At 39.1% G+C, this 26275-nt stretch overlaps 1 protein-coding gene across 1 annotated transcript in view; it reads left to right on the forward strand.

Annotated features, from left to right (window-relative positions):
- The window catches only part of raver2 (ribonucleoprotein, PTB-binding 2), an 84534-nt gene that overhangs the window by 52982 nt on the left and 5277 nt on the right, over nucleotides 1–26275 (forward strand). The window contains exons 5-13 of the mRNA XM_015038338.1: nucleotides 8845–9036; nucleotides 13528–13648; nucleotides 17157–17239; nucleotides 17330–17428; nucleotides 18193–18304; nucleotides 21002–21354; nucleotides 22690–22798; nucleotides 24526–24707; nucleotides 25330–25440. Coding sequence (XP_014893824.1) covers nucleotides 8845–9036; nucleotides 13528–13648; nucleotides 17157–17239; nucleotides 17330–17428; nucleotides 18193–18304; nucleotides 21002–21354; nucleotides 22690–22798; nucleotides 24526–24707; nucleotides 25330–25440 — 1362 coding nt within the window. The remainder of the gene's footprint in view (nucleotides 1–8844; nucleotides 9037–13527; nucleotides 13649–17156; nucleotides 17240–17329; nucleotides 17429–18192; nucleotides 18305–21001; nucleotides 21355–22689; nucleotides 22799–24525; nucleotides 24708–25329; nucleotides 25441–26275) is intronic.

Raw genomic sequence — 26275 nt, forward strand, 5'->3', positions numbered from 1 at the left:
AGTCGCAGCACAGATGTCGTGAACGCGTGCATGTTTTTGTTTCTTTGTTCAATGCTATAAAAAAAATCTGAATTTCATCAGAATAGAGGATTAAACTCCAAATATCCCTGATTAAGTTTTTATGGAAAATATTTAATAAATAACCTTTTTTTCCTTCAAATGTTCAACTTGTTCTCTGTTTGAGGCCAAATGAAACACACAGGACAGGATTTTGCTTTGGAAAAACAGAAGAAACTGGTCTAGTAAACTGCTGTGTACATATATGCAGTTATGTTGGCAACAGTATTTAAAGAGAGGCTCTATGTAAAAAGTTTGACAATCACTGGTTTAGATCAAAGCATATTCATGTTATGGGCATGGCTTAGTCAAGTTCACTTCAGACCCTTTGTAATATAGTACGAGGAACTTGACCTATTTAGCAATTAAAGTATCACTCAAATTAGACAACATGCGTCTGCACTCAATTTTATAATTGCAAATTATAAAATTTACAATTACAAATATGTAATTGCAAAATGTACATTTTACAATTTATATTTATTGGTGCTCTCTAAACGATATGATAAATACTCACCTCAACTATTTCCCCAACACATTTTCAAGATGAATAAAAGAAAAATCCACAAAAAAACCTTATGAGTCTTAGTGCCCTGCAGATACTTATAAATGATTAAAAAGGCTGTTTTTCGTGAGATTAAGTCCTCTGTTTGTCTGATGTGCAAATTATCAGACAGGAATCCAATTTGGTAATTTATGACAAGACTTACAAATTTGTATTAAAACTGAGGACGGTTTGGTTTGATGGGTAGGTTGCCCTTTGGAAAGCTTGTGGAAATTGCAGTTACACTTTATTCTTTTTTTAATTCCCACATCTCAGCTTTATTGGTTCTGTAAACAACAACATGCCAAATAACCTTTAACTCTTTGGAACCTGGAGTGGAAGTCCTGCCTTCACCTGAACCACAGCTGCTTCCGTCTTGCAGCCTTATTAGGCCCATTAGGCTGTAATGTTTGGCAAGCATGATGCCAGTTTGGTTCGTTGCATCTTCATGTGCTTTACTCATGCTAAACTTCCTCCTGTACTCTTCTCCAATCTTGCATATAAACACCGTTCCTCCACTGTGTACCTTCTTGACACCTTTTCTTTGTTCAGAGTGCACTTAACTTGTGGCCTTGTCCTGAGTGCTGTAATTCTGCCACCTACGACAGAGGCCCTCCAGACAGCACTTTAGCTTTATTCAGACTAGAGAGACTGAGGCAGGAAATGTCAGCCATATTAGAAGAAAGGACAAGCGGATGGAGATGTAGGGAAGGGATGGAATGACGAATGCCAGACCTGTTAAAGAGGACGGCGTGATGGAGGTGACGGGTGACAGTGTTGAGCCTAATGGAGCTACGAAGACGCGAGGTGAGACAGCAGAGGGGCGTAGGCGGGAATGTCAGGGTGAAAGGATTGTTGGCATATATGCAGGCATAAAATGTAATAACGATCTTTGAGAGCGAGTTAAACACTCGCACTGACACTCGGTTGAGTTAAATTTGTCATCTGTGTGTGTGTGTGTGTGTGTGTTAAATAATAGATGTGTGGATAGAGCACAGAGACAGACGGGTTAATCAGAATGAAAGTAGCCCAGCAAAAGGTTTCAGAGGCAGAGTGACACACGGCGCTCAACGCTTATGACTCTTCCTCACTTTTTTTTATTCCTGACGTTGCAGTCAAACACTGAGCTGTAACTATGGGAACTTTGTTCAAATATGCCAAATATATATTCATACCCCTTGAACTTTTTCCTATTTGTCAAATCACCACTATGTCCAATATATCAAATCAGCAGCTCAACATCAGTGTGTACAAGACTGTAATCATGAGAGACTGCTAGGATATTACATTTTACATTTTAAGTAACATACATGCAAAATCTGCATACCATTGGTTTAAGTGGCCTGCTGAATAGACTTAATGGCCTCCAGTGCCAAAACTACATTCATATGTGTGTGTGTGTGTGTGTGTGTGTGTGTGTGTGTGTGTGTGTGTGTGTGTGTGTATATATATATATATGTATATATGTATATATGTGTATATATATATATATATATATATATATATATATATATTTGTGACTGAGATGTTAAAACCCACAAAGAGTGTTTGGGACAGAAATGAGTTGAAAAATGTGCAGCAGTCATAAGCTGTTATCTTAATATTCACCAGTAGTGTCACAGGTGTTTGTCTTCCTGTTATCTTGCAGTCATAATTACAACCAAAAAAATCCAAGATGTTTTGGTGGAATTTTATTTAAAGGACCAAATCAAAGTAACTTGTATTTTGAAATTTATGCTCAAAGATGAAAATCCAGTGCTGCCTTTTGTGTGAAGAAGTTACCTTAATAGTAAATAAAGTTGACCTCAGTATAGATACAGCTACTGTTATAAAGAGACTGCTAGTCATGCAGTACATAAATCATAAATCTGACCCTTCATCAAAGAGTGGCAAGAAGGTTTATGAATGAAAGTCCTAGTTGTGATTTCAAGAATAACTCTGAGATTAAAACTATTTTTGTTGAACTATATGTGAAATGTTGTTTGGATGAAAACAAACACTGCACAACACTGTGAGCACACCACCCCCCCAAAGACAAGACGGTGGGAGTATCATGCTGTGGGGAGGCTTTTTCTTCAGCAGGAACAGGGAAGCTCGTTTTGAAAATGATAATAATTTTCTTCCACTTCATTATTATGTACTACTTTGTGTTCCTCCTAATTCCACACTGAAGTCTGAACGTTGAAGGGGTATGAATACTTTTGCAAGGCATACAGTGGTAAAGAATGGTGTGTAGGACATATTTATCAACAAAAGCAGTCTTATTGCTTTGGAGGGATCTCATTTTGAAAATGAGCGTATCTTAATGGGAAGCACATGTTCTCTGCAATCGTTGACAATCATTGCTAATTAAACATTTTCGAGCACAATCTTAAGATTCTTGACACAATTGTTGACCTGCTTTTGTGAAGTTCTTTTTCAATCAAGTCAAATTAAAAGAATCTACAGTTAATGTGGAATCCTGGTTTGCAGAAAGATGTGGAAGATCCTGATGAATACACATTAGGAGACACTTAATATTTGATCACTCAGCCTGGAGCATAATTTAATTCCACTTTTACCATTTTTAAAAATAATTATTCTTATTGTTACATTACGGTCTGCTCAGTCTGTGACAGCGTTTTGCTTAAATTCAGAGTTGTGCTGCTTCTTTCTCACATATCTGAACACTTAGACCTGTCACTGTGGGAGGTCACAAATATTTCTCTACAGACAGCTGTGACAGGGCTGTCATGACCTCATCACTCCTTTCAGACTACTGACGCGGCCATTTAAGCTCGCTTACACACACACATCCTCTGACGGATGCTCCTGTGGGTCCCAGCCGTCTTGGTGACGCAGTCAGCGTCTCTCAGCTGGGGACCGCAGCTCCTCTTCAGCAGATGTCACACACACTGATTGCTAACTTTACATTTCTTTGCGATGTAGGTCTATGCAGTAAAAGTAAAAATGTTTTTGTTATTCTTGTTAATGTCCCAAATATTTGTGCTTGTTTTCTCTGTACATTTTCAGAATTAGTTTCTTTTGTGGTGCTTTTTGCTCTGGACTAGACTCTTTTTTTTAAGATTGATTAATAATCCTTCTTTTCGTTGAGGGAAAACACTTTACTTTGATTTTTAAGGAACTAATACGATCTAGTAATGATCTGAACCAAATATTATTCGCCAATATTTTTCTAGCTCAGAACTTTCCAAGCAGCCAGCTGTCTTGTTAGCAAGAGAAATGAGAGACTAGTGCTGAACAGAGAACGGGCTCGGTTCCGAACCCCATTCAGTCTGGAACATAGGAGTGATGTGACAGAAAAAAAGTATTCTGAAACTGTTGGAATAACTTGAGATAAGTAACTGACTCATTGTACTACCTGGTGATATAAGGAAAATAAAAAAATATGGAGAGATGAACAGGAATTGGATGTGCAACAAAAATATATATATATATATACATTTCCTTAAAATTAGGTATATATTTTTTTTCTACTCTGAATAAACCTACTCCAATTGAAGGCTTGATGTACTTCTAACATTTTTAGTGTGAGATCATGGCATTTTACACCTCTTTACCAGAGTTAGAATTAAATACAGATTGGGCTACGTTAAGACAGTTCAGGTACTAATGAGTAGTAGTCAGAAGGCATAAAAGTGCAAATATCCTCAAGTAACATTGATAGGCAAGGCTTTTTAAGCAATAAAAACATGCATTATTCAGATAACTAAATAGTTCATAAACGTAACGGTCAAAAGAAAAAGCAGAAAGCTGATTATCTTATTGCTGTGTTATTAGTTAAATCATTCATAGGTCATCACACCGATTTTAAAAATTCAGAGCACTGTGTTTCTGGTGATTACCATAAACCTCACATTTATTATAAAGTTCATTAAAAGTTCACTGCAGGCTTTTTGACACAGGTTTACCCCCAAATCTGTAATCTTCATTCAAGTATAATTTATTTTAAAAGGATTCTTAAGGGCACCAATAAGTGATGCAGTAGATGTTTTTGTTCAACAATTGTTTTGCAATGTGATATTTTTTTTTCCCCCAGTGAACAAATGTAACCAAATAAGTTTAGATTGTTTGAAATCTTGTTGTGAGATTGTACTACTGCAATAAGAGGAATTTATTTTAAAATGTTTTACACATCTTTTCCAGGGTTGCCAAAAATTCCTGCTGGCACTGTGTCACTCAGCTCAATATAATCTTAAAAACCTGCTTTGATTCACTCTTGCCATTTTTTCTTTGGACGTAGCTTAATACAATAGATTTGTTTAATGAGATTTTCCACCTAAACTACCTGTTGGCAAGCGCATGTAAAAAAAAAAAAACGCTTTCCTAATTAGACTGACAAAGGGTAACTGCAAATTGGAGGAGAATAATTTCTGCTGGGCCAATCTGTTTTTGATTTACATCAGAAATAATTTAGAGGGTGAAAGATGAGGTGCCAAACTCGTGGACTTAATTACTCTTTAATTAGCAGGAATCACACCTTCAGGACACAGCAGAGGCACATGGGGAAATTAAGAGAAGGAGTTCACTGTAACACTAAAGGGATTCTTATAAAACACTGAAAAAATTCAAACATGGTGTGTGGAGGGAAATTAAATCTTGTTTATATATATATATATATATATATATATATATATATATATATATATATATATATCTGTTAGGTTTTTTTTTTCATTCTGTGCTGAAAACATTAGTTTGTATGATAAAGACAGGAACACATAACAGGGGAACTTGATGACAGCTGGCATTTAAAGAGCTCACACACTGTCCAAACAGGTCTGCTTTAAATTTACATAATAGTGCAGATCTGAATAAGTGGTGCAAGTGCAGCTGGAGGAGTTGGGAGTTGAGGAAAAGCTCAATTTGCGTTTATGTTCCCATTGCACACTCTCATTGATATTTTGAAATCCATTTTCAAAAACACACACACACACACACCTACACTTGTGTTGTATTCATTGCCTGAACTCAAATCTAAACACGCTTTTATTTGTTTGTCCTTCTCGTCTTTTCTGACTCACATCATCCGTCAGCCCTCTGTTTCTCGCGCTCTCGGCTTGTCAGTTACTCAATCCATCACTGATGTTTTCCTCCCTCGCTTCGCTTTCCTCTTCTCCTCCTCCTCTAGCATTTTGCCTCCATCTCGTCCTCGCTCTCCCTCTCTTCCACACACCCACCCGTTTTTCCATCCATCTGTCTTTCAAGTGCTCGAGTTGTTCAGGTGATTTCCACGCACTTTGCTTAATATATGCTGATGATAATAACCTATCGACCCACTCCTGCACAAATATATGCATTTCCCTCTTTTTCCATCCATCCTTTGTTCAGACCAGAGGGAACGGCAGACAAATGAGAGGAGGGTAAAAGTGGATGGCCACTTGATTGAGCGCTGATGCAAACGGGCCCCAGTTTTCAGACTGAAAGCACATTTGTTTCTCTGATTCATGCTCCGCTCATTTCCCCCCTCCCCCCAAAAAACAGGCATTTATTTAATTTTGATGTAAATGTTGTTAATATCCATTTTCACATGGTGTAATGTTAGAACTATAGGACTAAACAAAATTGATGATGGTTCATGTTACGAGCACAAATGAGAAAAATTGAAAAGAAGGATTAAGTCTTGTTTCCTGAGCATAGATTGGATGATCTTTAGTTTTAACAGATACGGTAGAATAAAGATGAATTATAAATTTTCAATAAAGGTAGTTTGATTCAAAATATTATTGTACCATCATATTACTGTAATATTTAGATCAAACTGAATGCAGTTTGATCTCATTAAAATACAGAGGTTCAATAAAGCTGGTTTGTATAAAGATAAAAAAAACTAACAAAAAAAGAAGACATTCACAAAGGAAAGTAGAACAAAAAGCTGAAAAACATCATCTTAATAGCCTTTTTTCCAATAACAACAAAAACATTTAAAACCAAGAAAGCATTTTATGTTTAAATGGCATAAAACATGAGGAATTTTGCCATAGAGTATCAAACAAGGGAATTATGAGTTGTTTGGATCATTTATCAGGAGTAAAATGGCTAACTGATTAATAAGGAGCCTTTATTTAATGTCACATTATCTTAAGCAGCTCATTCAAACCATCAGGTGCCTGCCTATTTCCTCAAACCACCTGCTACAAGCTGCTGTTGCTGACTTATTTCTCCTTGTAGCAAAGCAGCTTCCCGCTGCTTAGATTTCTAACTAAAAATTCCCGGTGCATTATGTGTATTCCCATCTCTGTGCAGTCTGGTGCCAGGATCTGCTTTGTGGAACTCTACGGGGAGGGGCTTAGTGCTCTCTCAGAAGAAATCCAGCACTTGTGCTGAGATTCATTGACTAAATACTCTCAGGAGCAGAGCCCATTGTCCCAGTACAACAGAGGAGCCGTTTATAGAAATGGAAAATGGCATAAATGTTTCTAGGAATTCTATCAGTGCACATATGTGAGTGGTGTTGAGATACTTGGACTGGGTTGAAGCTATGCTAATTCTCCAACTGTTAACACCATAATGATCTGGCAGGACACTGTAGTGCAGACTCAGCCTCGTTGTTTGTGTTATATGAATGTTATGTTCCTGAACAGGCTGTGAAACATTCATTGCACATTTGATCAATGCTAAATTGGCCTTTTTCACGTTAAATCCTCTGAAACATCAGACATTGTGACTTATTGGACTTTGTAGCTGAACTGAGTGCTCATAAGTAAAGCTTGTTCATACCAATCTTGCATAATTTTTCTTCCTTGTTTTAGTCAAAGGATAAACATACTCTGTTTGGAGCTCTCATTTTAGTCGCATCAAAATTTCAAATAAACACACCAGAAACTGTTAGCATGGTGTATGTCATTGGAACGCTTTTACCTTTTAGAAAAATCTAAAGTTCCCATTTTAATGTGGTTTTACATCAGGAAATGCCTCAACTCGATTTATCCCATTTAAAAAAAAAATCTATTGGATCAAACAATACAGTAGATCAGGCGGTGTTTTGGGACTATCAGCCATTAGCTTTTAGCCATCATTATCCAACCATTCCCATTAGCTTTACTCTATTAGCCTTCTTGCATTATTTATCTGTTCTTCGAAATCGTGTCTAAGCTTATTGTCTGAGAAATTTGTTCCTTGCAATATTAGCTTGACCAGGTTTATTTTCTCATCTCGATGAAGGACAAATTAAACCACTTAAAATAGAAAACATGCTATATTTCCTAGAAAGAACATGTTTTTTACAGAATTTTGAAAAAACAATAATGCATCAATTAGAATTAGGCAACTAACAGATCTTACGAGAAGTTATCAGAGCTATCCTATCCCTGATTGGCATAAAGAAGATCAGAATCACTGAGTGTGGAGGTAGTTTTGTGAATGCAGGATCTTGCAGCAGTAAGTTCTAGTTGTCTGGCAGTCAAAACCCGTCAATGTCAGTGGAAGAATTACTCATGAATGTAGGGCCAAGAAAGAAACACATGAGAAAATCAAACTTGTGGATTGATCAAGGTGCGCACTCATTGTCATCTTCAGGAGAAATTGTTTGAACTTAATTTGCAACATCCATCCACCCATCCCACCCTACTCTCTTTTAAAGTGAGATTGCTGAGCTAACAGGCTCAGCAGGGAAACTGAGACGTCCCTCTCCGCAGGAACTCCTATGATTCAATCTGACGTACCCCGGGGTAAGACTTAAAGAATGTACAATGTGATGCCAGATACCGCACCACAACTTCAGCACTCTAATGGAGTCATTGGCTCAACAGGTCAGGGATGAGTCTGCAGCAAAAAGGGGACAACACACTATTTGGCAAGTGTTATGTTGAGCCTGCTTGGTGTACAGTCCCTCAAGCCTGTTTTGGGCCAGCCTGAGGGTCTTTCCCCAGTGGGACCTGCTTAGTACAGATCCAAACGGCTTTGAGACAACCTGGTCAGAGACGCATAAATCCTCGACTGATGGTTCGATGCACAGCATCACAATTAATTAACAATAAACTTGTTTCATGTAGCTTACAGTCAAAATGAAGTATGCATCCTTCATAAGATTCCTTCTTGTGCTACATTTCTTAAAATTCTACATTTTCTTTTGCTTCTCATTGTGAATCCAGGTTTGAAGAGTAGATGGCCAGCACCACTTTCTAGCCAAATAGCCACTTAATAAAAGACGAACTAACCAAATCATGACTCTGCCCGAATGACAACTCAATAATATTTAGTTGTAGGGTAACTCTGGGTCTCTGTTGTTTTCCGTGCCGTAGCTTGCCCAGGATGAAGGGAGCCCAGTGAGAGGTTTTGGTGTGGTGGAGTACGAGAGCGCGGAGCAGGCTGAAGCTGTGCTGACGGAGATGGACCGAACTCTGGTGGGAGGACAGGAAGTTCGTCTTTCGCTCTGCACCCCCGGCACCTCAGGGAGAAGCACGTTGGCTGCTCTCATTGCTGCACAGGGTATGGTGAGTAAACCGCGCACAAAGAGCAGCAGCGCCAGCAGCACAGGCATGAGGAATGGAGCGCTTTGTGTGCGCCATTCCCCACTCGCAGCTTTTCAAGTACAAACTAACGCCCACATGTTGGGTTTTGAACCCCCTCTCTGTTAAGATTTCAAATGAACATCAGTTTTTCTACTAAAATTCTTTGTTTCGTATCTAACCCATTATTTGTTAGGAAATTCTAAAAGTTGAACATTACCAGTTAATCATATTATACACGAATTTCTTATACGTGCAAGTCAATCTTGGAAGGTTACTTGAAATAATGATGAATCAGTGTTGCATGTGGGTTTGAGGCTAGTAAAACTATAAAAGACATCACGATCCTGTTTAATTTTAAAATTAGACATTTGAAACAAAAACTTGTATCATTTGGTCAGTAACATTTCTGAATACGTCATACACCAGCTGAAAAAGCCACACCAACATGAAAATGTGATTTAGCAAGTTTCCCACCAAGCTCGCATTTTGCTGCGGCTACATTGAGTTAACATTAGAGCACATGTGGCCTTGAAGACGATTCGATTCGACTGTGAACACACCAGGTTATCGGATAACTTTGTTGTTTAGATGCTAAAAACTGACTTTTCTATGGAAGGCTTGGTCATGTGGCAAATTTTGATATCTTGCCTTGTAACAAAATTTTCCTTATCCCCCATATGTCATCCAGTCTGCTGCATATTGACAATAATTGATAGAGCAGATTTGTCCATGCTGCTGTTTTACACCAAGATCTTTAATTTACAGCTCATTTTTCTTTCATGAGCCCTTACATTTAAATTGGGAGCCTGAGTTGTTCTCATCATTGTAATATATGGGAGTTAATTATTTGTTGAAGTGATGTTGCACAGTTAATGAACTGCGTATTAGATCCTTCTCTAGGTATCTCAGAGGTCTCTGATCTCCACTTCACTTTGTAGCATATAAGAAATGAAGTAATGTCTGCCATGATTACCAGTTGATCAAACAAAAAAAAAAAAAAATCCATGAACACTTATAACCTTAAACACGTCTAGCTCTGGTGAAATCTGCAGCGTCAAAGCATGTTTTTTTTGTTTTTTTTTAGGTAGGAGGTGTTGGCTGTATGTTGTTGCTCTCTAAAACTCCACTGTAAATTTAGTGCAACCTCATTTGTTAGACCTCAGATTCTGTGTGTGCCACTGGCATCACAACATTTCCTATCTGGAAAACCATATGCTGCATCACTGAATCACTGAACTTTGCGAGCATATGAGGGACAAAATGCTCACAGCTAATTGTGAAGCTAATGCCAACTGGTTATTTTGCATTCAGAGCTGAGATGAACCAGGGTTTGACTTGGTTTCACATGCATGAGCACCCTCTGGCTGAGAGACTCTTCGTAGCTGCGATGTCCCTCCTACACAGTGCTGTGGTTGCAGAGAAGCATTGACATGATAATTATAGTTCTGCAGACTGATTGGGCTCCTCCACTGTCTCCCGTTGCCTGAAATAAACTAAAGTCACAGCTTAAGACACAGCAATGTTCTCACACATATATATGTGCATCCAAATGTATGAGCACCAGCACACAGGATCAAATGCAAGTAAGAATTCATGTCAGCTGAAGTGAAGGGAATGTACCTGATAATCTCTGTGGGTTTGGTTGAGTAATTAACCTGAAATTATTGCCCACACTCCTGACAAACTCTTTTCGAGAAGTTACTTTAAGATGTGTTGGAGGAATCGGACAGATTTACAACTAAATCATTTTTACTTCTTCCTTATAATTGATACTGAGTTTTTCTTTTCAAATTAATGCAAAAACCAAGCTCCTATAATTGTCCCCACAGCGTTAGCATCTTCCTCAGCTAGTCTCTTACAATGGCTTCCTGTTGCTTAGGGCGGGCTTCTTCCTCATCACCCTGTTAATTATCTCCCACCATTGATTACTGATTAGACTGAGATCTGGAATGTTAAAGGGTGGCTGTTAGCTCTTCCTGATGCCTTTGGTTGCGTGTTTGAGATCATCTTGTTGGGCTCCAGAGTTTACCAGCCAACTATGTTTTTGTCTTGAAGTGGTTGTAAATTAGTTTTTAAAAACAAAACACAAACAATTGTAATTATTCTTAATGTTCAATGACCTGAATTTATAATTAGTTGTAGTTTTGTAGTCTGTCTTGTCAAACTGAAAAGACACTGTCTGAATTCTTTAATTTTGAGCACTAAAAGAAACTGAAGCGTTTCATGGGCCGTTAAGTGAGGGTGAATTATCCATCAGAAGGCGAGGGTAGCTTCTGCACGACTATATGGCAAAAACGCCAAATACAGATTCATCCATGCAGTGACACAATCTCTCTCTGAAAAATGAAATAAAATTGCAACACTGAGTCATGAGATATCAACGGAGTACAGAAATGTATTAAAAGTTCCAAATTAAAATTTGCAAAATACAGGCCAAGAGATGCAGCTATCACAGCTACAACATTGTCATTTCCTGATCGGTATACAATCACCAACACTGACTGCAGGTAAAAAGGTTCCCGTTAGTCTGACTTGTGTCTGAGTTCAGAAAGAAACTCGAGAAGGACAGAACAATGAAGAGGTGAAGAAAAAGGAAGCATCAGCGAGTACAGTGAGGTTAAATCTTTAGCCTCAGGGTTCTTCAGGATTCTTTCAGTAAATGTGAACTGCCGGTAAAAGAAACATCAGACCTTAAGAAAGAGATCAAGACCCACTCTGGGCTCCAGTTCTCCTCCGAGGCGGTTCTCTCATTCCTCCAGTTGGATGAGTGTGATGGTGAACGTTGAGGACCAGATGGCTCCCTCCTCCCTTCTTCTTCTGAGATACTTCTCGCCTTCCCTTCTTCACTGCTTTCTTACCTCCCTGGCATGAGTCTGCTGGTATGTAGCTGTTTTTTTCTTTTTCATTTTTTTTTTTTTGGCCAGTAGGCAAACAGACCGAAGCATGCTGACATTTTCTCCAGCAGAAAAAAAAAAGAAATGAAAGCTCCTCTCCTCTCCTCCTCCTGTCCTGCTCTTCTCTTCTCCCTCGAAAGATGCTGTCAGCTACGAGCGGCCTTGTTCAACACCACTAACACACACAAATGCTACTTTTTCCCTCCTGCAACACACACGCACAGGCATGTGTGCACTCGGCTCTCCTCATCCGCAGACGAGATGCAGTCGAACTCACTCTGTCCCCCATCAGTGGAGCTCCGTCTGTGGGATGTGACAGGGAGGAAACAAGCTGGAGTCATGTTGTAGCTGTGGGGCAGACAGGGAGGAAATATCATCATCCTGCTAATGTTGTTTTAAATATCCGTGTCTCTGGGCCAGCCGGCGAGTTCTGCTGCCGTGCTGTCAGTGCTGCTGAGGCTCTATCACAACCAGCATTTCCTCATTCCACTTGACTCATTCAGTCCGATTCCATTTGAGTTTGCTGAATTTAATTCGCTGGGAGTAATGGCCATTTAGATTGTTGTTTGGGTGTTTCTGACTGAACCGCAGAAGTCTGAAAAGAGCTGGTCAATTTTCAGCTCACATCATGTTTAATTGAGTAGAATTTTTTATGTTTTATTGTTTTGCTGATTGAATTAAAATATACATATATGTAAGAATCCCTTATTTCAAGGTTCCTTGTTCTTTGCAATAAAATAATATGCATCTAATCACTTTGCACAAAAATCTATAAAGAATCATCAACAAACTGAAACTGCAAACATTACAATACACAATGGTCTGTGCCAGAACTTTTGATGTGCACTATACTTTTGTGTATAGTGCACATTATCCTTCGCTCTACTCATGATGGTTTTTAGTGTTCAAATGTTTTGCCAGGTCAAAGAATCTGAAACCTAATGTACAATGATATCATGGTTGACATAAGTGCTTTCCAGAAAAGCTGCATTTCATTTTGATGTCCTGCATGCTGTATTTTCTGAGATGTTTCTGCTGGTTTTGAGTCATTTGGTTGTTGTTTGCACCTGCAGCAATTTAATTGTATCTCAGATTTTTTTTATTTTTATTTTTTTATGTGATTTGAAAATTCTTTGCAAATAAGATGCACATAAAATTCCTTACTCTGTGCATATTCTCATTGAGATTTTTCTTCACACTTCAGCCACGAAGCAGTTTTAGTTTTTCCAACTTGATGCCAATGAGTATAATTGGCTAAAAATGTGTGAATCTGAGCACTTCTCCAGTATTTTTCTCTCTTGTTTTTTTTTTTTAAACCCTTCCAATCCAATGGCTTCAGTTTCTCAGCTCTGTCCCTCCATTTCTGTTTTTCTCTTTTCTCCCTGAGACCAACTCCTCTCTCTGCTGACATTGCAGATGCATTTTTATGATGTAAACCTTTGTAATGGTTACCACTGCTTCCAGGGCCTTCTAATGACAAGATCAAAACACATCCTGCCGTAACACATACACACACACACATGCACGCAAACTTTTCTGATAACTTGTGTGGACATTGTTTTTCTTGTCTTCTCTTCAGATTCTGAGTAACAGAAAAGGCTTACTACCAGAACCAAACCTGGCTCAGCTGTTGACCAGTATGACCAACCCAGCTGCCCTGCAGATCCTTATGAGGCCGTACCAGGGCGGGAAGAGAGGAGGTATGTCTCCAGTTCAAAACTACCAGCATTTCTACAAAGAACACTGATAATTATCACAATATTTATGCTGTTGAGGTCTGATCACTGGCATGATCAGATCAATATTCTACAAAGCTTTTCAACAACGCTAGGTCTACATTTTGTTGGATGTTGCTATTTGCCATGTAAAAACAGAGATCTAAACATTTTATTCTGACTTAGGGTGGGCAATATGACAATACTAGATGGGAACCTGCCAGTAGTAATGTATGTGTAGTATTATTTTAATTATTATTATTATTATTATTATTATTATTATTATTATTATTATTTATTTCATTCACAGTTTAAAATGAACATATCACATGTTGATATAAACAAAAGTTTAAATGAAAATAGTTGGATGAAAAATATCTGATAGTCTAACCCTTCTCTCAAAAGTCAATTCACTGTAACATGGGCAACGAAGCATCAATCAACAATAATGAGAGATTTTTAAATACAAAACTGGTAATGTAAAAAAAAAAAAAAAAAGTTGGTTTTGGTTATTGAAAATAAAATTACATTTTAAGTCCTGTTCTGTTACATTGCTATCAGAAATGTAATTTTTTTTAGTTGATGCTTAAGGGCTTCATCTCAATGTTGCTGCAGATGTTGACCGAAGGCCGTAAAAACACAGCAAGGTTCTTTAACCACCATAGTGAACAAATTGTTTAATGCAACTCTACTTTGGACTTTATAAATGTACAAGTGAGGCTTTCCGAAGACATTTTGTCCTCTTTCTCTACTAGCTAGCTAGCTAATGAAAAGGATGTAAATACTTAGCTGAATGTTTGCTTTCCTGGTCTGGTTCGTCTGTTTAGCTTTCTACTGGTTTGTCAGATGTGTTGGACTTGTATCAGTTTATTTTTTTGGCAGGGTGACTAAAATGTGAACACAGTGGTTTATTCCTCTGCTAAGAGCCTCAACCTCGAAGTATTCTCTCTGCTCATAAAAACAGTCTGAATGCTGAGTGCATATGGTGTCTAGGTCTCAGACGGTAATGTAACACTGACAGGTATGACATTTATAAATCCACAAACCGAATATCGACCGCAACAAATACACCGCGTGCACATTTATGAAGCTCCTAACTCCAAGTAGGACGAACGTAATGGATTTAGGCTTAACAGGTGATGTTATTCAAATTTTATGATTTCAGGAAATCTTTTATACTTGCATCAGATAAAGTTCAAAAGACGAGAAAGCAATGGGCAACACAATGGCAGTGGTGAAATTATTGTGAAATATTGTGGGCAAAAGCATGCATTTCAGCCAGTGTAGTTTTGAATTATAACAGATCATAACATCTACACTGAACAATGTTTACACTCTGGTATGAGAAGATCCCTTCAGAAAATATAACACCAAATTTCTTTCTGTTTGCGTTGATGTTTGTTGAAACATGTAGAATATGTATAACTAAAAAGCACTGACCCAAAAACTTGCACATCAACAGCATGCATGCACATTCAAGACTTTGTATAGTGTAGCAGTTTTAAAGGCCTATCAAAGCCTTAAACTATTTCAGTAATCTTCTCACTCCAAAGGGACTCGGCTGGTAATCAAAGACCTGCCGTCTCTGAGTGCGTCTGTCTGTTAGGCTCTCCTATATAGGCTTCTGTAATCATCTAGTCTTCATTATTTGATGAATGGCTAATCAGGTATTAAAATGAAATTGTGTGACATTAGTGGAACAAATGAGAACAGGAAGGAGGGAAGATGGGAGAGGTGGTGGCGCTCTCTTAAACAGGAGCATGCACAATTAAATTCTAAAATTAGGACCTTGATTAAATGTTAAACTTTCTGCACCTATTCTGGTGGAGCCTACCATTAGCATTGACGCTTAGATTTATTCTGAGGGGGCGGTGAAATTTGTGGGTAACTCACTGCACATTAAAGCTGAAGGAAAGGCAGAGGTTGGATGGTGCTGACTTATGAGTGTGGTGCATAAAATCAGTCATAATCTCATAAAATGAGGCTTCCTCTGCTATTAAAGCTAACCTAAAAACAACAGATTGTGTCATTTTGGTTACTAGGACTCAGTTTTGATGTTGTTTTTGCTTCTTCCTTGTGGACCACCTACCGGCAAAAACAACTTAATGAATTAGTATTAAAATGATTCTCTCATAGTGTCCCTGTACTGATACACCACTGTATTGTTTCTTCTAATCTGAACAGGAACTTGAGCTCAGGTTGTTACTAATATTCAGTACTTGCCCAATTGACCCAGTTTTCACAAAGTACATGCAAGCTATTGGTCCTTCATCTTTAGTTCACTCCACAGATTGAGTCCCAGTTGGGGATTTGTGCAAGGCAGTCAATAATGTTCACTTTGCCCTAGTGGGGGTACTTCATCACCAGCAGTAACTTAGTTTTCGGTTCTTGACATATTGGAAGACAAGAACACAACTTGGATTCAGTTTAGCTGTTGACTTCTTTAAGTTTGCTCCTTCCAGCTCTAAAAGATTCCCAGTTCCATGCGTTTAAGATGCCCTTCACATTTAAATGCAGCATGCTTATGGATATCTCATTTAGTAGATCAAGATGGACATCTAAAAGTTCCCATTGACTAGTTTATGTCAGGGTTGCATTTGGACGACTGAGCAGCAGGCCAGTCCCCTTTTCTTCCTTCTAATGTCTCTGTCTCAGGAGTGACTTTACCTGAGGAATGCAGCAGTTTTAGCTCGTGTCCTGGATCTGTCTGTGTGTGGTAGCTGTTGGGCATTTTTTGAAGTTCTTCCAGACTCTTGAGTAGCTTTGCTTCACAATGGTCCCACGGCTGTGGTTGTCCTGGTTTCTTATGCAACTTTTTCTACTGAACGTTTTCCTTCCACTCAACTTTCCATTTATATAAATGCTTACAGTACTATTTAAGCTACCAGCTTCTTTAGCAAAGATTTCTAACAATAATTTGTAATTTGTCTGAGAATCCAAATTTTGGATTTTCATTTATATTATGAAATAAGAGCTTAAAGTATCACTGAGTGTTATGAATGCATATAAAGATATTGATGGAAGTGATTGCTTAATGATGTTGGGGTTCACATATCCTATGTAGCACATAGATGCTTTTTATTTTTTAAAAAAGCATTTTTTTCTGTTAAATTGGACCTCAGCATCAGTCTCAACAGTAATGGTTTTTGCCTAGCTGGTTGCCTTATGCAAGACAAAGAAAGCCCACAGGTAATTGCTGTAACATTTTCAGCCTCTTTAAATCTAAACAAAATTGTACATTTTAAACACATTTGTTATATGGTCCATAATTTCTCTGATATTACATGTCTTGTGTTGGTTATGCAACAGACAGCTGTGTGTGTGTGTGAAATGTGCCTTAAGTGACTGACTGCTTACAGTAAATGACTTATAACTTTATGTGTGTTCAATTTTGGGATGATTGATTTTGTCCATTAGTGGCTTTTAAAAAATAGGAAGAAAAATGCAAGGTGAGGCACTGATTGATGTTTCTGTGCATCATTTTGTTTTTTAGGAAAGTACGGGCGTAATGCAGGCCTCCCGTTCCTCAGACCTCCTCTCACTGCTGCCCTCCTAACACTAGGAAAGGCTCACCAGGTCACACATCATCTTTGTGGGATTTTCACAGCTACTATATTGGTTCCCATGTGAAAGTGAAGTTTTTATTATTTTGCTGTAACCCTACAGAATGCTATGGTTGGTAACGGACTTGTCCTCCAGAATCTCCTCCACATGCAGCTCGCTCAGCAGCAGCTTCTTCACATCAAAGACAAGCGCATCAGCAGAGTGAGACAGCGGAGTTTTGTGTGTGTGTGTGTGTGTGTGTGTGTGTGTGTGTGTGTGCGTGTGTGTGTGTGTGTGTGTGTGTGTGTGTGTGTGTGTGTGTGTGCGTGTGTGTGTGACATTTTGCATGAATTATTGGGGAAGGTAGATTGTGTTCTTTGGCACATGTTCACTTACATTTCCAGCTACTGCACTAAACCCATAATGAAACTGAATCACCTAAAAATCACTCTGCCTAATTGTCTTTTGTTTTGTTTAAAGTAAGACCTGGAGGTGATAAAGTTTCCCTTGACATTTCCATTTACATATTTTCTTTTCAAATGTCTCTCATGTTTTCTTTAATTGCCGAGAAGAACAAAGCTAAAAGTCACAGTCGGTGATGCTTAGATGCTGAAACTTGCAGACCAGATGTTTTACTAATGTTATTTTCTCCCTCAGGCTCCCCACAGCATTGAAAACAGTAATCCGCTATGTATTTTAAATGTAGCTTTTCTATTTTTCGCCCAGTGGCATTTCTGAATGATTTCCACATCTATGGCTGACTCAAGAAGGAAAAGTGTTTAATAAAAATACAAACTATGTCTGTTGTACTCTACATTAGTTTTCATTTTATTGTGCAAAATGCCCTAGAATTATATTTTGTTGTAAATTGTTTTATGTTAATAAAGTTGGACTGAGTGTGTCTTTTCTGCTGTTTCATCTCTTTTCATTCATCTTTTGCTACTTCTTGTCGTCTCTAACACTCGTCTTTCCTCTGTCTTCATCAGGTCACCAGTCTGCTTGGAGACCCTTCCAGGCTACTGATGCAGAAAGCTTTGTCTCTGCGACCTCCAGGTCTCTTGCCGCTGGGGAAAGGCCTCCTGGGAGATTCCCCTACAGGTGAGCAAAATTTACTCATAAGACACCACTGAAACAGTTGGGTAGTATTATAACTCGGAACAAAAGATAGAAAACCAAGGTCTACAGTTTGTCTCAACAGGAATTTGATCAAATACCAGCTTATTTTGCTAACTAGCTTTCTGTTAAAGCATTTAAGGGGAAAACGTTAATTTATCCTACTACAAATGTACCATGGTGTTTGTTAAAAACATTTTATAACTGTCATCTCACTGAACACTAAACTTTTTATCTACAGTGGACCCCCACCTATTCACATCTATTCAATGTTCGCAAATTGACCAAACGTTCAATTTCTGTGGAACCTCAACTCCAAAGTATTTGGGCAAAATTCACCACTGCATGTGATTTTTTTTTTCTTTTTTTTTTTTTTTTTTTTTTTTGTAATCCCGATCTAAAATATTCAAAAGAAAATGCAGCTTGAAAAGTTTAAATACCAAGTCGTCATAATGATAATTATGACTTGGTATTAGCTAGTGTTCAATCAATACAGCAATTTGGTGTTTAAATTATTATTAGGCAGTTAGAAACGTATATAAGGGAGTCCCAAGTATTTATGAACAGCAGTTTTCCCTAACCCTGACGAATACCGAAGTTCACCGTGTCACCATGCTGTTGAGACAACAAACTCAATTTGTCATGGACTTGAAATAGCAGATGGAATAATAAAGTGTTAATTTGTACTTCTGGGTGTTTATATGTTATCAAACCTTCACTTCCACAAAAACATGTGCAAACTTAGTTTATAAACATGTTCCTTTAAGGCAGAGGTTCCCAAACTGTGGGGCGCGCCCCCTAGGGGGGGCGCTGTGTCATTGCAGGGGGGGCGCGGGAAGCCGTCTGGATGAAAAAAAAAACAAGACATGAACACTGTATGCGCTGGGTTTTTACCTTAGAATGGCCAACTCTGATATTCCTATGTCAATTTGATACAGTAGAGGCTTCCACACTTCCCATATTTGTATCCTCTGTCACTTTTCTCAACAGTTAAAACTGTTTAATCCGTTGTTAACATGTTGTAACATGTTTTTCGGAGCCGCCTTTAAACGCAACATGAGCGCTACGACGCTCGCGCTGGGTTTCCACCTGTGAAGGAGACCTGCTGCTGCTGCTGTGCGGAGCTACGTAGGTTTGTGTTAGAATCACGGCAGCAAACCAGCAAAACGCAAAGAACTTTTCCCAGTTTTTCCCTCCAAACTAACCGACTGAGTCGAGTAAAGTTGTTGGATGCAGGTAATGTTAGCTAAAAGATGACTAGCTAATATCAATACAGAACCTTAAGCTTAACAAGTAGGCTACCGATGTTGGTGTCTATTTTCAGCTACGTACATTCATTTTGCCCCCAAAGAAGTAGATGCCCCCCCCTCACACGCGACGTTTCAACCAGACAGCCATTTGTAATCCATAGGGGGGACCCAGAAAATGTTTGGAAACCACTGGGGGGGCGCAGAAAAAAAAGTTTGGGAACCACTGCTTTAAGGTATATAAAACACAGAGATTGCTAACTGGGTATGGCTAGATGGTTCAAGTTAGCTAGATCCAGCTAGCTAGCTTGTCTACATAGCTAGCTAGCTTACATTTTGTGGCACACACCCACAAAATGGAAAAAAACAATCAGGGTAAATCAAACCTCTGAGAGAAAAATTGTTCTGGAGGAATTCAAAGTTGCCTTTAGTCAGTAATGTTCTCTATTCTAAAGTGTCAAGTCAGGGTTAGGTCATCAAGAAGAAGCTTAAAGAAGAGGATTTTAAATTAACTTGAGATCTAATCCACATTGTGTTCATGCTCAGCAAACTATTCTTAGACCTCTAGTACCCAACGGTAGGGATATCTTCATACTGGAAGATCATTGCAGATATGTGAACTCGTTGACACAAACTGTAAGTGTTCGGGTTGTCAGAGCCAAATATCTCACAGCTGTACATTACTGTACAAAACATCCCCAGGAAGCAGCGGTGCATTTTCAATTTAAATCCCCAGCAGAGATGAGCTGTTGTTGCTTTAAATGGAAATGATATCTCACATATACTGCACAGAGAAAAAGCAGACATTTGCGTGTACTAATGTATTTGTGGGTCTGTCCTTCTGTGTGTATTTTGTTTGTGAAGTAAAGCCATAATCAGTGCTAGCTTGGAATGTTAGCCTTAAGGCTCGTTAGAGCTAGTTCTGTCATTGTGCTGCAGAGGTTATTTGTCACAGCGTTATTAGATCTGTAATATTTATGACCGCGTGTGTTCACCTTTAGTGTTGTATGTGTGTGTGTCTTTTGTTTATATGTGTACGCACATCTTTTTGTTATTAAACCCTGGAGTGAGTAAAAGAGATATTGGGAGTGTGCAGCTAAGTGCTGAGCTGTAGATGAGCATGATAAGTGATGAAGGATGAGCAGGAAGCCCATTGTAAAATATTACAGTCAGCTCTACCGAGACAGTCAGGCTGGAATCTCAGGTTTCACCAAGACCATGTTTTTTTTCTTCCAGAGGAGACAGATACTGATGGTCATCAGTAAAAGCCATCTCTTATAGAGTCTGGCATCCTTCTCCCACCTTATTTTGCTTAATTTCCTCTACTTTATTTCTTCTCTCTATCTTTCTCCCCTCTTATCTTCCCTTTCCCTCTCATTCATTTCCTTTGCCTTTTTTTTAAATCTCATATGTTTTCCCATCTTTATCATCGTAGAGTTGCTCCAGGAGTCTGTGCCAAATTCTACCCACAACCCGACAGTAGTGGTGTCAGCAGCAGGTGTGATGCCATACCTTCAGGGTCGAGGAGCAGGAGCAGGCGGGGGAGACCAAAACATCTCCCATTCTGTGTCAACAACCCCTTCTGCTTCCTCCTCTTCCTGTCCCACATCATGCGACAGGCAGCCGGCTCCTCCCGGGACGATGGGGAGCGCCCAGCCACAGGGCCAGACGTTCTCTTTGGGCATAAGTAACTCAGGCCTTGGGCCGCCTCCACCTAAGCCCCCTGGAGGAGGGTATACATCATCAGGCCAGCACAACAGCTCAGATGGTAACAGCCTGACTAACATGGTGAGCATTGCAAGGTGTAATAACGCCACCCTGTTCCATAGCTTCTTCCTTCTGCATGCCAGATCAGCCAAGATCACACTCTTCTAGTCTTTGAAGATCTTTGTTTTACCAGATTACACCATGCTTCTTCCTTATTTAATATGAATGAGGCCTGGAACCAGTTTTTATCTTAATCTATCGATTATTATTCATTAATTGATTCTGAAGATTTTCATTTAACCACTAAAACTTTTTCTAATACAGTGTTAGAATTACATTAAAAGATGCAAATAGACAAAAAAGAAAATGATGTATTTGGCCTAAAATGCAATAACAGCATTCCTAGATAATGACTTTTTTTTTTTTTACGAATGATCATTTGCTATAAATTATTGCAAATGATGAATTTATGCCACTTGAGTTCAGGACATTTTTACAAAGGTTGTTATTGCTCTGACTGTGTTCTTTCAGCAAAGGGGCCTTTTTTGAGTCTGTATTTGCCAGCTAATGATTACTATATTAGTTGACAATCAATTCATCACAGTTATTCCAATTAATCGTTTCAGCTCTAATAAGAACCAACTGTAACTGCTGGTAACAAATAATTTACTGTCATTCAGGGTTTGGCAATTTCCCTAAAAACGAGTGTAACTATTGGCTGGACACAACTTTTGCAACTATATTGGTCATAAACTATATATAGGCTGTTCCGTTGCCTCTTGATTGCCAATAATTAAGGCTGGTACTGTTGATTTTATAAGCCTATATGCTTTTTGTCACCCTCTGTTTTTTTTAATAGCCATTTTCTTTCACATGAAATTTAAAATTGTAACACATTTTGCTGACATCACTTGCAACAGTGATGTCAGCAAATGTTGAAATGTCTATATTTCTCACTACTTGAACCTGGTAATCTTCTGACATTTTAAGACCTTCAGTTTGCCTCTCTGCCTTCCTGGATGTCTTTCCTTCTCTGACATCCCTTGCAGTCTTCACCTGCGCCGACTTGTTTGCTCTTTGATTGCGCCTCGTTTAACCACAGCACCGCTAGAATACGTTAACCTGATTCCTTCCAAGCCGGTGTGCAGGCATAATCAGTGTTGAGGTTCTTCTGGGAACTAATTCCCATCTTGGGATTGTCTTAAAATGTTTTAATTGGGAAGAAAGTGTAATTAACAGAAAGTTCAGCTATAAAGCCTAGTTATTGTGTTATGAATACAGTGCCTTGCAAAGGTTTTCATACCTCTTGAATTTTCAAACATGGTATGGTACACAAATGTCAATGCAACAAATCAATGCAAAATAAAACATTATTATTGTTATCACTGTGTGGTTAAAGTGTCTTTCTCTCATCAGGTAAACTGTGGTCAGAATTCTTTATTGGGCGATCCTCCTAAAGAAGTCAGACTGCCCTCCAATCCTTACCTGAACTTGGCCAGCGTGATGCCGGGAGTCGTTCTGCAAAGTGAGTGCAGAAACGTGCACACAGGAAGAATAGCTTGATTAGGTTCTGTCTTTTATTGTGTAAGCTGTTGGACAAACGGTGTCATAGTAAGACTATAGTGGATGGTCCGCCTTTAATACCAAAACTACACTTGGATGGAATATGTTAAATTTTATTTGCAAACAATATGTGTTTGATTTGTGAGGTTATGTATCTTCTAGGTTGCTTATTTATATGTGGAAGCCAGCAGAGAGTCAGCACAGAGTCACATTTTGAATCTCTCTTGCAGCATCATTCATTTCCCTGCGGTGGATGTACATTCAGTACCGTGTAAACATTTATGGCTCAACATGCCTTTTCCATGTAGCCCTGCTCTGGTTGGAGGCTCTGGGAAAGGAAAAAAAAAAACAGTCTGAGCCTGGATCATCTGTGTGTGTTCAGCTTCTATTCTCCAGTTAGCTGCAACATCAAATCCTCTGACAGGTGGAGGCCATGAAATGTTCTGCTGAGTAACTCTGGGTCCTGCCACTCATATGGAAGTTACTTTGACAAGTTCCACCCACCTGGACATTGTTAGAGGAAAACAAACTTGTGGACAGCAGCAGTCACTTTCAGCAGCAGAATGTACAACATGGGGGGAAAAATCTCAACATGTTTTAGTGTGAAATGAAAAATTATCCATGGGTGTTAAATGTCATAACACATTCAGGGTTTCCCCCTGAAAACGTGCTAGGGGCGCTAGGGGAGTCCACCAGCAGTCCACTGGGTTTTTTTGGTAAAACATACTGAAGGTTGATAAGAAATTAAACACCAAGTAGTGTTAAAAAAGGCAAACACAAAAAATACAATAAATGATATATATACATTTCTTGAACTTGAATCAAATGCTAACTAGGTAATCAGCAGGTGGATCTTAAAACAAGCTAGTCAACAATGTTGTTCACATTTAAAAGTAAAATAAATGAAAATAAATATTACCTAAAATGGACAAAATGGGTAACTATGCTGCTCCTCTCTTAAATGCACCCAGTAAAACCTGCTGACAATCAACTTCCCCTACCACTTTGGGGCAATAAAGAGTTAATCTTTAACTGGAAAGTGATTAACATATTAACATAATAACATTATCATATGATTACACATACCCCACCCACCTGAGAAAAACACTATTATTTTGCACACTAGCTTGTTTTTTAACTTGTACTATGCTGCAGCTTATGGTTTATGGATATTCTGGTTTTGTCTGCTTGGTTAAAATGGTCAGTGCTGATAGGATGGAGTTCAATACAAAGCGATTCTTGAGACAAGAGCTGTTGATGAGGAGCAGAGATCCGCTTTCCTCCAGAACACTGACTTCAACATACAGCCAGAACTACAATGGAATGGTTGAAATTACAGAATATTCATGTGTCTCACTGACCTAGTCAAAGTCCAGACCTAGTATAATTGTAAATATGTGGGAGAACTTGATGTTTATCAACAAACTCCATCTGCTCTGATATTGACTCAGGAAGGTTAAATACACACACTGCACATGTTGGATTTTTATTTCTAGGAAATAATTTTTTTTTTTTTTTTTTTTTTTTTTTTTTACATTATCTTATATTCGACTTTGTATTGGTCTGTTTCCAGAAGGGGATTGTGGTTGTGACGTGATAAAACGTGGAAAAAGTCGAGCAGCGCGCCACCTTTACCAGCCTCTGTACATCCGAATTCACACACTGCATCTCCTGTTTGTTTCCCATCAGACTCTGTGGCTAACAAGCCTCAGGGAGGACAGCCGGGCACCGGGGTCTACGGGGCCCCAGTGGCTCCTGTGGCCTCGCAGGGCGCTGTCTCGTTCTCCCACAGCGCGGCAGTTACAACCCCCGCCCCGTACAGCTCTGACACCTCCTCCGACTTCACCCAGTACAACCAAGCCTACACCCAGGTACTGCAAAACAAATATGCTAATATGTGGATATCTGTTGCTCTGCTGGGTCACAGTTAGCACCTGTATTGCATAGGTGATGGGGAGATTTAACTGTGGGTTTCTGGGAGAAGAGACGGGCAGAATGAGAGTGGATTTGGCAGCCTGTGTCTCCATCTGTCCCCTTCTCCCCTCGCTTCTCAGCCCTCCTCTCAAAATAAGTCGTGAAGCCCTCCTACTGGCTGTTTGTCTGTTCCTGCCGTCCATTCTTTTCTCTTCCTCCCCTGTCACTCCATTTCTCCTTCTCCACTTGTCGTCGTGCCTCCTCCAGCAGCAAATGACATATCTGATATTTAGCGGCGAGAAGAAAGCCCCTTTTCTAAATGTTAATTACAATCTACTCATCCAAACAAATGAGTCATTATTAGATAACCAATAAAACAGTCGGCTTAATTTGTCTGGAAAGATGAGACAAAGGAGGGGGTGGGGACGTGACAGAGCTGTCTGTAGGAACGATGCTTAATGAGCGACAATGAAGGGAGCTTGAGGTGAGGAGCAGGATGGATGAAAACTGCTCCTCACCGAATCAGAGCAAACGTCTCTCTGACATTTTTCTCCTTATTCTGGCTGATCTGTACTTTAGGAGGCCATGCACCAGTGGTACCAGCACTACCAGGCAGCGCAGGCACACACCTACAGCACCACCGCCCCACAGGACAGCACAGCTGCAGACTACAGCAAGGAGCACACACAGGTAGCGGGATGTAAATGCATCCTTAGAGAGTCTTATTTCCACAACTAAGGCCTTAAAATGTCTTAAATTTGTTAGAAAATTTTAAGTTGACTTTAAATGTGTTCTTCACAGGCCTTAAATGTTATGGCAGAACTTTCTATGTAGTTTATTTTTCTTGAGGCACTTTTCTTTCAGGCAAACATTTGAGTCGCACACAGACATCTTCACTCTGTTCTGTAACTTGAGATAGTTGAGACTACCGCTAACTAGCTGCTGATAGATTCTTGCTAGCTAACTTGCTAGTTTTTTGCATCTATTGTTGGTAAGTGTAAATTTATCTGCTGTTGGTTGGCTGTACAATGCCCATCTTTCCCACTGGCTCAATTCTGTTGCCAACCCACACAATGTTACATGCATTTTGTGGAAAAGCCTGGCACTACTAAAATATACAGTATGAAACTTTCTTTTGTACATTTCTGTCATGATGCAGGTCTTAAATTTAATTCATAGTGGTCTTAAAATCCCTTAAATTTGAGGTGGAGAAACCTGCAGAAACCCTGGGAAAGACGGTAATCTCAAAGAGCAATTCAGCCTGACTGAGAATATTGTGCCTCTGACTTTTAAGAGTGGAATAAAATAGTGTTAGAAAACATCCGTTTGTCCACATATTCATGGAGAATAACTTAGCATGTCTTTAAAAAGAACTGGGTGACACTTGGTAAGCCTTGAACAGGTTTGTATTTTGGCAGTTTTGACTGTTTTGGCATTTACATAACGGAGCCTCCTGCCATGCGTTTTCTTTCCTCCCTTCCACTATTATTAATTTACAGTAAAGACAAAATAATGTGATTATGCA

This window comes from Poecilia latipinna, unplaced genomic scaffold, assembly GCF_001443285.1.
Source record: "Poecilia latipinna isolate Pla-1442-1.1 unplaced genomic scaffold, P_latipinna-1.0 Scaffold438, whole genome shotgun sequence".
Classification (NCBI taxonomy): Eukaryota; Metazoa; Chordata; class Actinopteri; order Cyprinodontiformes; family Poeciliidae; genus Poecilia; species Poecilia latipinna.